The 14,814-nt window shown below is 47.8% G+C and overlaps 3 protein-coding genes across 6 annotated transcripts in view; all 3 read right to left on the reverse strand.

Annotated features, from left to right (window-relative positions):
• Window positions 1-14,814, reverse strand: part of LOC307208732 (major histocompatibility complex class I-related gene protein-like) — a 92,270-nt gene that overhangs the window by 70,470 nt on the left and 6,986 nt on the right. The window lies entirely within an intron of this gene.
• Window positions 1-14,814, reverse strand: part of LOC307208843 (H-2 class I histocompatibility antigen, Q10 alpha chain-like) — a 54,743-nt gene that overhangs the window by 34,837 nt on the left and 5,092 nt on the right. The window contains exons 3-4 of the mRNA XM_079963842.1: window positions 10,111-10,386; window positions 7,289-7,610 (exon numbers count right to left, since the gene is read on the reverse strand). Coding sequence (XP_079819968.1) covers window positions 7,289-7,610; window positions 10,111-10,386 — 598 coding nt within the window. The remainder of the gene's footprint in view (window positions 1-7,288; window positions 7,611-10,110; window positions 10,387-14,814) is intronic.
• LOC307208848 (major histocompatibility complex class I-related gene protein-like) overlaps window positions 2,937-14,814 on the reverse strand; it is an 81,319-nt gene continuing 69,441 nt past the window's right edge. Inside the window, exons 6-8 of the mRNA XM_079963849.1 lie at window positions 5,185-5,223; window positions 4,201-4,233; window positions 2,937-3,806 (exon numbers count right to left, since the gene is read on the reverse strand). Of these exons, the coding sequence (XP_079819975.1) occupies window positions 3,796-3,806; window positions 4,201-4,233; window positions 5,185-5,223 (83 nt within the window). The 3' untranslated portion in view covers window positions 2,937-3,795. The remainder of the gene's footprint in view (window positions 3,807-4,200; window positions 4,234-5,184; window positions 5,224-14,814) is intronic.

The raw sequence follows: 14,814 nt of genomic DNA on the forward strand, positions 1-14,814 counted from the left end.
GGGTCCCGATCCGGGATTATGAGCACAAGTACCTGCACAGCAAGGTGAGCCAGGGGGGCCACAAAGGGTGGCTGACATCAAACTCCTGTTTCCCCTTCATTATTTATTATTCATTTTATTTATTGAATTTATATTCCGCCGTATACCCTCAGGTCTCAGGGCAGAATAAAATCATAATATAAAACCACACAATCCATAATCCATTCTTCCTTATGAAATATGCAGAAATGGCAAAACTCTACTGGAAGAGTAAGAAATCAAGATAAAAAGTTTTTTTTATAAAAGAATGGAAATGGTTTATTGAATATTTACAGAAAAATTGTAAACAGAGAAAAACACTGGCAGGATTATTGTAATAACCTGCAGCTACGTAAGAGTGTATATTTAAAGAAGATAAATAAATGAGTAACTTAATTTGGATAGGCAAAAGATACTAACAATAAATTTAAGGAACTGCATAAAGAGGGGGAAGAAAGTCAAGTTTTATAATGTCAAAATGATTGTAAAAATCAGTGAAATGTATATATCTGAAAAGTATAAATGGTTTTTTAAAAAAAATACATAATCCAAATAAAAACAACAGCCCAATAACCCCTCCCCCCAAAAACCTACATTTTAAAAGGGCATAGGCTCTCAAATTTATCTCACATTTATCTCACAAGATTTGTATACCATTTATTTGTAATAAAACCTCAAAGCAGTTAACAAGAAGAAAGAAACAATTTAAAAAGTTGAAAACAACTATTTAGAGCATTGAAAAATAATTAAAATCAACAATATGCTAAACAAACAAAACCCAGATTGAAACGCTTGTTAGTGTTCCCCACATTTCGATAGGGCTGCCTGGACATGTATGTTTTAGCAGACGCTGAAAAGAATACGGCAAAAACGTCTGCCTGATGTCAATTGGCAGGGAGTTCCAAAGGATTTTGGGGATGTTAGAGAGTTGTCAGTGCCAAGGGGAAGGCGGTTCTGTTTTTCACATAACAGGAAGCATCTTTTGCAGAAGAGGAAACGACAAGGTGTGGCTGAGCACTGGAGAGGAAATGTGGGTTGCGCTTCCGTAACAGACGCCTCTCTCTCTGACTCATCAGCTGAGGAGCGTGAGGACTTTTGGACTCACTTCCCCCCTCTTTCTGTAATGAAGAGTTACTACCCTGTGGTATTGTTAAGAGCGGCTTATCAGTAGCTTGGCCTCTAGCAAGCTCTCTCTGACCTTCATGAGAATTTACGTTCCCATCTCCCAAAGAGAAGAGGGGTTGCTGAAGCCTTCCTCATCTGAGCCTCTGTCTCATTGCTCCCCTCCCCCTCTTCGCTCTGGGGGGCTCTGAACATGGCAGAAACTGCCCAGCCCTAATTCTGTCCATGGCAACCCCAAAAGGAGTTACGGAGGCAGCATGCTTCTGAACACACGGCGCTGGTAATCTCTCCTGGGCAGAGTCCCAATGACTTGTTTGTGCACTGTGAGGAGGCTGGACCAGATGGGACTGTTGGGTGTAGTGAGGGGTTAACCTTCTATGCCTCAAGCCTGAAGGGATGGGCTTACAAGGGAAGTAAGCCAGGACGTGCTGCAAGGAGAGAGAGAAAATGCAGCTTAACACGGATGGCTGTTGGAGATTGTAAATACGCTATTTGTTTCCAATAAAGAGATATTAGGACAGAAGAACCGTCTGGACTGATTTACTGCCCTTTCGACACACAGACGCTGTGCAATTCTGCTAATTGCTTTACGACCGCTCCAAAGCCACACTGCGTAAACAGAAGCTGCAGAGGCTCGCAGGGGAAGCGTGGCTGGGAGCCAAACAATAAAGCAATACAGTGGTGTCCCGCAAGACGAATGCCTCGCAAGACGAAAAACCCGCAAGACGAAAGGGTTTTCCGTCGCGGAGGCGCTTCGCAAGACGAAGTTCCCTATGGGCTTGCTTCGCAAGACGTTTTCGTCTTGCAAGTCTCGCCATTTTTTTCTGCTCCCCCCCCCCCTTTTCAAAGCGGCTAAGCTGTTAATAGCCTTTTAACAGCTTAGCTGCTAAGCCCGCTAAGCCGCTAATAGCACTAAATCGCTAATAGCACTAATCCGCTTAGCCGCCAATGGGGTTGCTTCGCAAGACGAAAAAACCGCTAGAAGAAAAGAATCGCGGAACGGATTCTTTTCGTCTTGCGAGGCACCACTGTAAAACTATTCAAGAGGGACCTCGTGTAACTGGATGATGGCCTGATCCACCCAGGAACCTCCTCTCATGTTCTTAACTGTAAGGGTATTCTGACCGTTTCAAAGGGATTTTAGGTAGCTTATTTTAAATTAAATCTTTTAAATAGTATTTTTTTAACATTTTCATGTTTGCTGCCCTGAGCTCCTTTGGGAGGAAGAGTGGGATCAAAAATTTAAAATACATTAAATATTTTTGGCATCTTCTTTTTATTTCAGTGGGAGAACTTCCTCCTGGGATTGCAGACTTTTGGGGCGACCCCGCCTTGGTCATCTCACACCACACCCTGCCCCAGATCAGATATCTGCACATTTCTTTTATTATATTCCCAACCCTCCTTTCTTCCATCCTGGAACCAAAGGCAGCATCCAGGTGGTCCCCAATCCAGCCACTGACCCTTCAGACCTTCTTGGCGTCATGTAACTTAATCCCACACCTGCTAAACCACAGATTCTGTCCCCATCTCGCTTTGGACTCTAGTTCTTCAGCCGCTTTGCACAGGAAAGACCAATTATTGGCACCTGCCTGCCAGACTCTGTGAATATTCTCTGGAACTTCAAAATATCTGGAACCTCAGTGATAAGAAGGAAAGAACCACTAAAGAAGGAGATGGTGCACCCTTGTTTATTTCAGTCAAATGGATATTACAAAAGGAACAATAGTAATAATTACATCCAGTGTCTTTAAAGCAAGGTGCAGCAAATCCATTGAGGCCTAAGAGAGTTACAGCATTATTATTACTAGGAAAGAGTCTCCTTAAGGCATGCCAGCCTATGAGAAGGGAAGGAAGATGGAGGGAACTGCAGGTGGGCAGAGTATATTCCTCAAGTGCCACAGGTGGAAAAGCAAGAATGGGCGAGATAAAAATTAGGCAAAGTGCAGGCAACAAAACCAGTTTACTTTGAAGAGTCCATGGGGTCTGACTCCCAGTGGGTCTCCCCTCCTAGAAGGCTGTGGGGACCAGGCAACAAGTCTCATGAACTGGAGGCCGGCAGCCCAAAAGAAGGGGCTGCTTATTTCAGTTCAAACTCTGGCCATGAAGCTCCTGATCTGCCACTTCTCCTTGCTGGCTTCCTCCTTGGCTGTCAGCAGAATCAGAAATTACATCCATTTAGCCAAAGGCTGGGCGGCCCAAGAGGCAGGTAGGCAGTAACAACTTAGCCTATTTCCTGCATAATACCCCTAAAGCAGTTCTCAGATGTTGCCTTTCCTTCAATTTGGATGGCAAGCGAGGGACACAAGATTGGGGAAGGGATTGTGGAGGGAAACACAGCAACAAAGAAGAAAGAGAAACCATCAAAATCACTGCAAGTCATGCTCAGTCTCCCCATCCCTTTTTAAAAGCTTTTAGTTGCGTATATCTGGCACATTTCTGATTAATACATTTCTGAAAATCAGCTGCAAAGCAAAAGTGGCCATAATCCATCCGAAAATAATGATTATCCTCAAATTCAAGTTACAGCTGGAGTCAGAATAGATGGGTGAGAGCCAGGATTAAGGAACATCATAAACAGCATTAAAGGACAGCAGGAGCTCTGAGCCTCTGCAATTCACAGCCACACTTGGTCAGGCTCCTTCTGGTCTCATCTCACACACCAACTGAAGAAAAAAAGAAAGGGAGCATTTCAAAATTAAGCCAACATTATGGTATGGGAGCATCAGCATTACAGAGCTAGTGGGAACCCAAAGCTCATCTAGTCCAGCCTCAATCAGATGTAAGATCTGTTACGAGCACCACCAAAATGGGCCTGAAGAGCAAATGCCTGCAGAGGGCAGCTCGAGCAAGTGAGCCAAGCTGCACTCTTTGGGGGAATACCAGAAGGACACAAAGTGGTCAATCCCTTCCAGCACCCAAAATGTGACTCTCATTCAGAACCCAAACTATGACTCCCAAGGTGGGTAACAGGAAAGCAGAAGCTTTTCCCCATTTGGGGATGTTCCCCACGGAGTCTTCTGCAAGAGCCCAATTGCCCCCACCTTCACCCCCACTTACCCCTGGGGAAGCTGTAGGACCCCTGGTCGCTTGCTGCAAAAGGGAGGAAACACAGGAGTCAGGATCCCAGGGAGCGAGATCCCATCCCCCCAGCCCTTCTCCTCCCTCCTTCCACCCCCATCCCAAATCAGTCTCAATCTGGGGAGGGGCCTAAGAAGAGTCCAGGGACAGGCAGCCCAGAGACAAGGAGGGTCAAGGACAGCAGTGGGGGGAGAAGCAGGTGCTGGAGGGCAAAGAGAGATGGGCACAGCCTGGCATGGAGGCAGTGGGGAACTAGAGCGGGGGGGGGGGTGATCTGGGAAGGAAGGGTGTAGAAAGGCAGAGCGGGGGGGAGAGCAGTGGTGCCAGCTTCAGGTTCTAGTACAGGGGTCTGCAACCCGCGGCTCCGGAGCCGCATGTGGCTCTTTTACACCTTTGCCGCGGCTCCAGGGCGGATATTAGTGAGGGGAGGAGGCGCATTGTGCGCCCTGACACCTCCCACTGTGGCGGGCGCTGTACTGGCTGTGACGTCACATGGGGGCAGTGCGTGCGTTAGTCATGCACCGTCCCGACGTCACCTTCCCACCCGCTATCAGATCGCGGCTCCGGAGATATATTTGTTTTAAATGTCGCAATGGTTTTGTGGCTCCCAGTTGTTTTTTTCCTTCAGAAACGGGTCCAAGTGGCTCTTTTTGTCTTAAAGGTTGCAGACCCCTGTTCTAGTAGATTAAACCCCCAGAGACCTCTCTCTCCCCCCCCCCCGACCCTCGGCTCTTCCTCCTGCTCCTTCCTGGAGCCCCTCCCTCAGCCGACAGTCTCTCTGCAGCCTTTTCCAGGCCCTGAGGGTCCCCTTGCTGTCCCCAGACAGGCTGAGCAGACAGGCTGAAGCTTCCCATCAGGGTCTTGGGGTTAATGACTAGGCCACCACCAGGTTTATTTTTGTCTTGCTTCTAACTCCATGGTGAGAAAAATATGTCAGACAGAGAGAGGGGACGAGTCACTCACTTGAGGCTGCTTTGTAGGCTAATTTCTCATTCCGTTTCCCTGTAGAGACAAAAGCAGAAGGTCAGAGCTGGAAGGAACCTTCAGAGGCCACACAATTCCATTTTGACCATTTGGCTCTCAGATGCTGAAACCTTCCCAGCAGATGCTCCTCCTGTCTCTTCCAAACACCTCCAAGGAAGGGGAGCCCAGAAGCGGATCTTTTCAAGGAACTCATGTTACACAGAATTAAAAACAAATTGAGAAAATTAAATTTAAAAGATCAACCTGGGAAACCAGGCTGTGGACAAATTCCAAGAGGCTGGAAAGAAACATTATCCAGTCCCTTCATTCATTTTCGGATTATTATTTGTTGATTCTCCAAATAAAAATACAAAATGAGAGCACAGAATACATAATAAAACAAAAACAAACCAGTAACTCACATTTAAAAAGCTCAAGGCCTGGTTCGAGAGAAATGTTTTTGCCTGGCGCCTAAAGATATGCAAGGAAGGCTCCTTGCTAAGTGTGTACAGGACTGAAGGCTTAGGATGGAGTAAAACTTCAGGTGGAAAGTGAATTTCTTGAGCACGGAGTGAGCGCAAAGCAATGACCAACAGGACTTTGGGTTCATGTTCAGGGAGTATTTTATGGGGAGGGGTCTCTGTAGGGATACAAGGGGCAGTTGCTAGGAAGCTCCACCAGCACATTCCCAGTCGGAGGCCAAGACAGAAGGACACAGGAGAGGCAGCAAACACATCCAGGGTTTACTTACTGCGGATGAAGAAGATGATGATCCCAGAGACCAGCAGGATGGCAGCCATGACACCCAGAATGGCTCCCACAATGAGCCCCAAGTTGACTAAAAGGGGACAAGAGACATTTTTATTCAGACTGGGGGCAGCAGCTCCCCAAGGCCTCAAGCAGGAGATTTGAGTGGAGGTGCTGAGCTATGAGCCCGGGAGGATTTTACGTCTGCAAAGCAGGCCCTCTTTCTCTCTCCTGACAGGCCAAGGTCCTCTCTGTAGTGGCCCCGATACAAGGGAGTTTATTTTTTCCACCAGAATCCAGCATTAGAGGTCTTCAAAATAATCAATTCATCTAAGGAAGACAGTTGACAGGCACACCTGTTTCATCACAGACTCAAGACTTAAAAAGCAGATCTCCTTCTGCTCAGGTGCTTCAGCCTTCTCTGTCCTGACCCTGACAGGAAGGGATTCCCTCCCCTCTGAGACCCCCCCAGAGCCCAGCATTACAGGCCTTCAGGGAAGGCACAAACCCTTAGGAAGAAGCATCTTGTGTAGGGTTGCCATACGTCCGGTTTTTCCTGGGCACACCCTCTTTTTCAGACTTAAAATGTCTGTCCAGACAGATTCTTAAAATGGGGCAAAATGTCCAGGTTTTTTTGTTTGGGTGGAATCTCTGAAGTCCGTAGCGCTAGTGAGTGAGCCCTGGTCCCCTCTCCCCTGCTGTGTGAGTCTTTGGCTCAAGGGCCACTTCCATAATTCTCGCTTGCCTGTCTGTGAGAAAGAGAGTCTGGGGTGTGGGTGGGGAGGTGTGTGCCTGCATGCGCTCCTGCAGGGGAAAAGAGAGTCTTGCTCTTAGACATTCTGCTTTGGTTCCTGCAGGCACAGCTTCCCTGGCGGTGTGTGAGAGACGAGCGTTATTAAAAAACCCTTCTTGCTCTTCCCAGCGGTGTGTTGGGTGGAGTGGAGATGAGTATCAGTTTTTCTAGCGCGAGTGTGAGGAGGAGCAAGTGAGAATCTTTTTCACTGTGCAGTCAGTCCCGGGCTCCCTCTTTTAAGTTCACTGCCCCTTTTTCAGTCACAGTGACTGTGAGTAAATTTGATTTTGAAGAAGTAAAATAAGTGTCCACATTCTGTGACATCACAACTACTTGGGCTTAAAGGCAAGAAGGTGATGGCCAGTTTTTCCCTACAACATCCAATTTGAGTTCAAGGCCTATGAGACACTTGCCAGAAAAGGCTGCATCTCTGTCGAAATCTACAGATTCCGATTCAGGTGCTTCCCTCCAGAGACACAGACAGGATCCAACTGGGGTTCCCCATCTGAGCTGTGCTGCTGCTGAAGGGAGGAGTTGGGTGGAAACCCCCCTCCCAGAGCCCACCCCTTCCCCTCCTGTCTGTCTGTCTGTCTCTCACCAGGCTCCTCCTCCCAGGCCACGTCCAGAGGCTTCTCCAGGCTGTCATGCTCCACGCGGCACCGGAAGCGCTCCCTCTCCTCGGGGTCGATCTGGACACTGAGCAGGACATAGTAGGTCCCGTCCGAGTTGGGGGCGACCAATCCTCGGGAGGTGCCCTCCTGCCAGACCTCCCCGTCCTTCACCCAGTTGGCCTCAATCTCCTTGGGGTAGAAGCCGTGGACTTGGCAAACGAGGGTCTCCAGGCCGTCATAGTCTGCCTTCCTGGTCACCTTCACCACCGGAGCCTCTGCAAAAAGGGCCGCATTGGGGTTAACAGAGAGACATCCACAACGGGAGCCTGGAGGAATCCTGTATTTTTTAAGAGCAGAGGAGCAGGGACCCAAGGGGCAAGCTAGTCAGAATCTCACATCTCCAGAAATTAAAAAGAACTGCGAATAAATGGGATTCCTCAACCTCCCTTGGCATCTTCCCCCGTCAGTGTCTATGCTGCAACTGTTTTTAGATGTTTTATCCTTTGTTTGCCAAAGCAAACTCCTTTGGGATGGAGGGCTGGGTAAAAATTAAATTAATTTGTCATCTTGCAAAGCTCTAACACTACTGAAACATGACAACTTGTGGTTCCAAGATTGTCCCAGGAAGCTGCTTCTAGGCTGAGGGGGCAAATTTCACCAGGTCCCCAATGGCGGGATTCATTCAGATCCTTCCAAGTTGCAAGTCATGAACTGAGGGCAGCTCAGGCTGATCCTGGTTCCTCTCTTGAGGGGGAAGAAATCCTGGACTCGCTGCTCTGTTTTTCAGGACTTTTCAGCTCCATAGTTAGTGAACAAAGCCAAGAGCCCTGGGAAAGCAGAGCTCCTTTCTAGTTCTCCCGCCTGCCCTGAAATGGTCCCTTGAGGTTGGAAAGGGCCCGATGTTAGGATATTTCCGTTCCACCTTAAAAGGGAGCAGGCTTTGTGAGTCACAGAGTCTGCGTATTTCCTGTTCACAGGAAGTTTATGTTTTCTATTGCTTTCGTTTCTCTCTCTGTGCCTGAGCAGACCGAAGCAGGCAGTCATGTTTTTTTCTTTGTTCTGACCAACGCTGAATAAACTTCTAAATAATGCTCCCCTGCGTGCATCTTTCGCTGTGCGAATTCTGCTGATAGAGCGTGCATCAGCTCTGGAATGTGGCAAGCTATTTCTGGAGCTCGTGTCGCTAATTGCTGATACTGTATCTATGGGAGATCGATGGATCGTCCGGAGGCAACGTGGGGGCCATGATGGGCTTTATCTCCCTGGCAGTATCCCAACACCCATCTCCCTTCTGCTTGGCAGCCTCCCCTGGAGTGGAAATGGCAGACCAGGAGGCCCAGTAAGCCAGCAACTTATGCACATTTAACTTGTGCACATACAGCTTTACAGACTTGGCAAAAAATATTGTAAAAACCAAAAGATTGTGGGAAGCGGGTGGGCGTACAGGGAGACTTTGGCAAACCCAATAGCCCTTGAATCCAATGTATTTTGACTATACACGACTTTGGCTTTAGGCACGATTTGCAGAATGTAACCCTTGTTTAAAAACTGGCTCCCTGGGTAGCTGTTGTCTGAAGGGGCTGTTCCAGGGTCCCACTCGCTTTTCAGTGCCTGGACTGGTTAGCTTGGGTCTAGAAGGGGATGTGATTCTGCTGGGGGGAGCATGAAGGAAGGAAGGTAAAGTCCTTTCCCCACAGAAACCCCAAACAAGACCTCCCCTTCCCACCCCACCCCCTCACCTGACCTCAGCAGAACCTCCGTCCCAAAGAGGATGATTCCCAGCCTCCTTTGCACGTTGTCACCCTTGAAAACGCTTCCATGTGGCTTTTGGGTTAAAACCCTCAGCCTCAACAAATATGCTCAGTGTCTCTGGGGTGAATTATCACCAGGCCCGCATAGATGAATTTGCTCAGATCTCTCTAAGCACGGCTAATACCTATGGGTCAGGCCTCAAAAAGGGAGGGTGCTAGAATTATTTCATTTTTATTTACTTTTCATTTTCGCAAAGCTAGTAAAGAGAGACAGGAAGAAAACAAGTCAAAACACTGGATAATGTGACTGGCCCCTGTGCCAGATTCCTGAAGGCAGAAGAGTGGAAAGCACGGGGTGCATTTGAAAGCACGGGGTGGGATTGGGAAGATGACACTTCTGAATGTTCTCCATGGGAAAAAGTAAAATTCATCACAAATAAAAAATATAAGAAGGTAGAAGAGGGAATGCCCATACTCCCTCACTATGTGCAGGTTTTCTGCTTCTTGGCCATGAGTGGCTAACCTACAGACTTAGTGAGGGGGCTGCATCCATATTTTATGGGCTCCCTACACATTTTCTATTTTTAAAAAGGGTTAATTACTTTTAAAGACTTTCCCCACAGGTACATATCCAAGTGTAAAGGCAAAAGGTTTTTCTGTATCCCGCCTCAAATCTGTCCATTTCAATTTTCTTTTTTAACTTACCGGTAATTTAAAATGCATTTTGCTTTCCTGGCTCCTTCCCTGCTGTTTCTTTATGCCCCTCCCCCATTTGTCTTTTGCCATCCCTTATTCTAGCCAAAGAGGCATGGGGGGGCTGTTTTTAAGCATCTCTCCCCCCCCCGAAATCATGCTCTGAAGTGACCCCTTTTCTCCTCCCAGAGTCCCAAACTTATTTCTGCCGCCACCACCAAGAAAAGTGTTTGCTGTTTGGTCCAGAAAGGAAGACTGTTAAGGGGGGGAGGGGAGCTTGAAGGGAAACTGCCCCACTGCCCACCCTGCCCACCCCACTGCCCCCACTCACCTGTCCTCAGCAGAGTCTCCTTCCCGTAGTCCAGGTATCTCTGCAGCCACTCAATGCATTCCTCCTCCATGTAGGCTTTCAGGTACTGGTTCAGGGCCAAGTCAGGATCCAACTTCCTCTTGCTCGCTTGGGCCTCCATCTCGGCTGCCGTCCAGGTGAGGGTCTCCTTGTCGAAGGCAATGAAGTCTCTCCCGTTGTAGCCAAACTGCCTATAGCCTCCTTTGCGCCCGTCTGAGCTCAGCTCACAGCCGTACATGTATTGATAGGTGTGGATCCCTGGAAGGACCAGAAGAGACCCAGGAGGTCAGGGGGGGTCAGAGCAGCCCCTCCCCCATCAGCAAAAGAGCCCAGGAAAAAGGATTTATTTGCCTTAGACTCAGGGAAGAGGCAGCAGTCAGAGGGGAGAAGAATCAACCCGCATTGTATCTTTCTGAAGGCTCATCCACTGTTACGGCTAAAATCTGGGTGCGGGGCTACACTGCCACCCAGCTCGTTGGACTAAGTGTCCGCGGGTCCCTGCGGAAGAAAATGAGCTCAGCTGGACAGGAGCAAAATGCAGAGATCCAAGGTTTATTGCGCAACAGGTTCAAGACGAGATTTTTTTTTTAAAGAAAGTTTTTTATTTTATTAAGGATTTTCTTGTTTTACAGAAGTGTAGTGCCTCGTGTATTTTTTTTTTCTTGTAACATTTTTACAAATCCATTTCATTTGTTGAGGCATTAGGGGGAGAAGAAAAAAAAGAAAAGAAAGGGGGGGTGGAGAGAGGGAAGATGGATAGGGGTGGGGTCGGGTGGCGGTGTTTCTATTATGTTTAATGTATGTAGAGTTTGGTGTCAGCGTGCTTGCGTTGTTCACTTGTGTTCCTTTGGTGGTGAGAGAGGTTGGCGTTGGCCTAGGGTGTTATTGTTTGCTTGTGATTGGCTGTGGTGATCTTTGTTTTCGTGTGTGAGTGGGGTGGGTGGGTGTTTTGGATCAGGTTAGCCATATTGATTTGTATGCTGTTGGTGTATTATTGTCATTGTCCTGTTGGGCTGTGTATGTGATAAAGGGGAGCCATACCGGGGTGAACGCGTCTTCTTCTATTTGTCCCCGTGCCAGTTTCAGTTTATTGGTTAATTTTTCTAGTAGGGCTGTTTCCCATACTTTTTGGTACCATTGGTCCATGCTTACTCCTGACAGGTCTCTCCAGTGTCTGGTTATGGTGTTTCTGGCTGCTGAGAGCAGGTGGATTATGAGTTCTTTGTGGTGGTTCAAGACGAGATTGAACAGCGAGAAAGGGGTGACATGAACTTTTGAAACTCCCTCCATGTCCCAGAATACAGTGCAAAATACATCCCAGAAACTCCAGCGGGTACAGAATGCTGCAGCAAGGCTCCTCACAGGGTCTTTGCCATGGGAGCATATTCACCCAGTGCTTTTCAAGCTGCACTGGCTCCCGGTGGAGTACAGGGTCAGATTTAAGGTGCTGCTTTTGACCTATAAAGCCCTTCACGGCCTAGGACCCTCGTACCTACGGGACCGCCTCTCCTGGTATGCCCCACGGAGAGCCTCAAGGTCCATAAATAGCAACACCCTAGAGATCCCAGGCCCTAAGGAAGTTAGATTAGCCTCAACCAGAGCCAGGGCCTTTTCAACACTGGCTCCAGCCTGGTGGAATGCTCTGCCTCATGAGACCAGGGCCCTGCAGGGTCTGATTTCTTTCCGCAGGGCCTGTAAGACAGAGTTGTTCTGTCCGGCCTTTGGCTTGGAGCCAATTTGATTCCCTCCCTCCCTCTCTTTCTTTTTTCTTTTCCTTCTCCTCCTGCAATGAGGCTACATTTTAATATTTTAATGTTCCATTATTTTAATGTTGTATTTTATTTTTGTTTTTAAGTTGTAATCATTCATCTTGTTTTTATTATTGCGTGGAAGCTGCTCTGAGCCCGGCCTTGGCTGGGGAGGGCGGGGTATAAATAAAAAAATATTATTATTATTATTATTATTATTATTATTATTATTATTATTATTGTGTGGTGGCACCTCGGTCAAACCACTTCTGACTGTTTGTAGCAGAGTTTTCCCCGGAGGCAGAGGACAAGAACAGGAGTCATACTCAAATTCACAGTCAAGAGCTTCTTTAGTGCTTGGCTGTCACACAAGCATTTCTGTTACTATTATATACAAGCTATTGACATTCCTTCTTTAGCTCTCCAGCACGGTATAATTTCAGTCCAGTAATTGACAATCCTGACACAGCAAAACTCACAGTATCAGCAGCACACATTGTCTTACTTCCAACCTTGTTGTCAGTGTGTGTGTGTGTGTGTGTGTGTGTGTGTGTGTGAGAGAGAGAGAGAGAGAGAGAGAGAGAGAGAGAGAGAGAGAGAAAAAGAGCGCACCCTGCAACGTCTTTCCTTTATTTGCACCTCCAGCTGACACCAATCAAGCCTAGAGTGCCACTCTTACACACTAAAGAAAATTCTGGAACCCTCTTGAAAGCTTCCAGGAACCTTTACCTGTTTCTTAAAGAATGTTTTCCTAACAGCTCTTTGTGTTTCTGGGTAGCCTGAGGGAGCTCAGCAATGGAGGAGAGGCTGTCCCACAGGACACCAGGTTGCTCTCTGAAATATACTCAGAGTCGAGAGTGGATTTCATGCTCTTTATTCAACTCATAGTGGTGAGAAGGGAATGAAAGTCCCCTCAAAGTATCTGCTTTATATACATTATTTACACAATGGGCTGCATGTGATTGGCTAATTCTGGAATTCTCCTGTAGGCCAATCAGGTTGTGGATTCACTTCTATCTGGGGCCGGATTGGGTGGCTCCTGCAGACCAATTATACTGCTGCATTGTTCTAGGACCAATCAGACTGCTGCATTCTGAATCCTATTGTTCTAGGACCAATCAGACTGCTGCATTTTGGATCCTATTCAACTCAGTACATAACACTCTCACTTGTAATTTAGGCTTCCACTTTCACCTCAGGAGCCTTTGGCTTACAGCTGAATTGAGTTGGGGAATATAAAGCCTTGGATTAGAGCAGCTTCTCTCGAAGGAAATCCTGCTTTTCTGGGCTGGATTCAGCTAACACAGTTAATCTAGCAGGAGCCAGAAGGAACAAGTCTCACTCACACAACTGGGGCTTTCTCCCCATCTCCTTCCCGTGTGCTCCCCACAAATCAGCTTAAGGGGGTCAGGAGAAGCCCCAGAAAGGTCTGCAGGGGGAGGAGAAGGGAGATTACACCCTCTGGCAAGTACAGTCATACCTCGGGATGAATACGCTTTGGGTTAGGCAAATTTGGGTTGTGCTCCGCGGCGACCTGGAAGTAACAGAGCGCATTACTTCTGGGTTTCGTCGCACACATATGCGCAGACCGCCAAAATGATGTCGTGCATGCACAGAAGCACCGAAATGCGACTCACGCAGATGCGCCATCGCGTCTTGTGTTCCATATGGGATACGAACGGGGCTCCAGAATGGATCCAGTTTGCATCCTGAGGTACCACTGTAGAATGATTATAACAGTGCTACTTTGGAGTCCTCCCTCTAGAACTACTCAACATATTTAATAATAACAACAATAATAATAATAATAATAATAATAATAATCAGTATCTTCTAAAATACCATGTCCCAAGATGATATAGTTCTTTTTATACACTCAAACAATGGTTTGTGGTTGGCCTATGAAAATAACAAACCAAATCACAAACCCCACCAGCTGGTCTAGATATGGAGCTTTTGCTTGTAGGGAAGTTGCTCTGTCTCATTGCTTCTTCAGAATAAATTGCTTTCTCCTTCATCCCCTCCCGTTTCCTCAAGATGTTAAGTGTGATCAATCCCGATACACCTGTACCTTCAACATTGTCTTTAAACAGAATCAGATGACATTTCCAGGGCTGTCCGTGGCTCCTTTGAAGTGGCCATCTCATTTGTTTGGGATTTTCTGAGCTAAGCAATTGCAAGAAATGATCAGGAATCGAGAGACGCCCCTTGGTGACATTTATGGGGCATTTTTCATGGACAGGTACAGGGGCTCAGGAGGGACCCAATCCCCATTTTTAAAAGGGGGAGAAGCAGAATTCGCAGGAGCCCAAGAGGAAGCCTGCAAGGCCAGGCCAGGCCTGATCCCACTGCAAGAAAAGCAGACCTGCCCATTGCAGCGCTGGCTTGGTCTCAGCTGACCCCCTGGGTTTCTTCCTTGCAAGCCCTACAAGGCCAACGAAGGCCCCAGAGGGCTCTGGACACACTCAGGCTGAGCCCTTTGGCAAGGCTCCTTCCACCTCCATTATTCTGTCTCACAGGTGGGGAATCTCTTTGGCTTCGGGCCCAGATCCTGGTCAGGGTTGTCCCCAGGGGCCAAAAGGGGCAGGAGGCTGAAGCTGACATCATAGCATAGCCCGCCTGTCAATCTCACCCACCTTTCAAAAGCCCTTGAGGGGGTTTCCAAGCACCCAGCAGGGGCACAGCCTCTTGGGAACTGCAGCACAAGGGGCACTGCCTGCCTTGCACTCTGCACTTTAGGAAGCTGGCAAACTGCTTCTTCCTCATCTCCAGGGAAAGCCCTTCATTTCAGCCACATTCTGACGCAAATGCCCTCCTGAATCCGGAACATGAAGTCCTGCCAAACTGAGCAGGATTTTATTTCTGCTTATGGGGCAAATCCTACCCCCTGGCAGGCCAAGACTGGCCCACAGCCACAGGTTCCCCACCCCCCTTCTGT

Source organism: Podarcis cretensis, assembly GCF_951804945.1.
Source record: "Podarcis cretensis genome assembly, chromosome: 2".
In the NCBI taxonomy this organism is placed as follows: domain Eukaryota; kingdom Metazoa; phylum Chordata; class Lepidosauria; order Squamata; family Lacertidae; genus Podarcis; species Podarcis cretensis.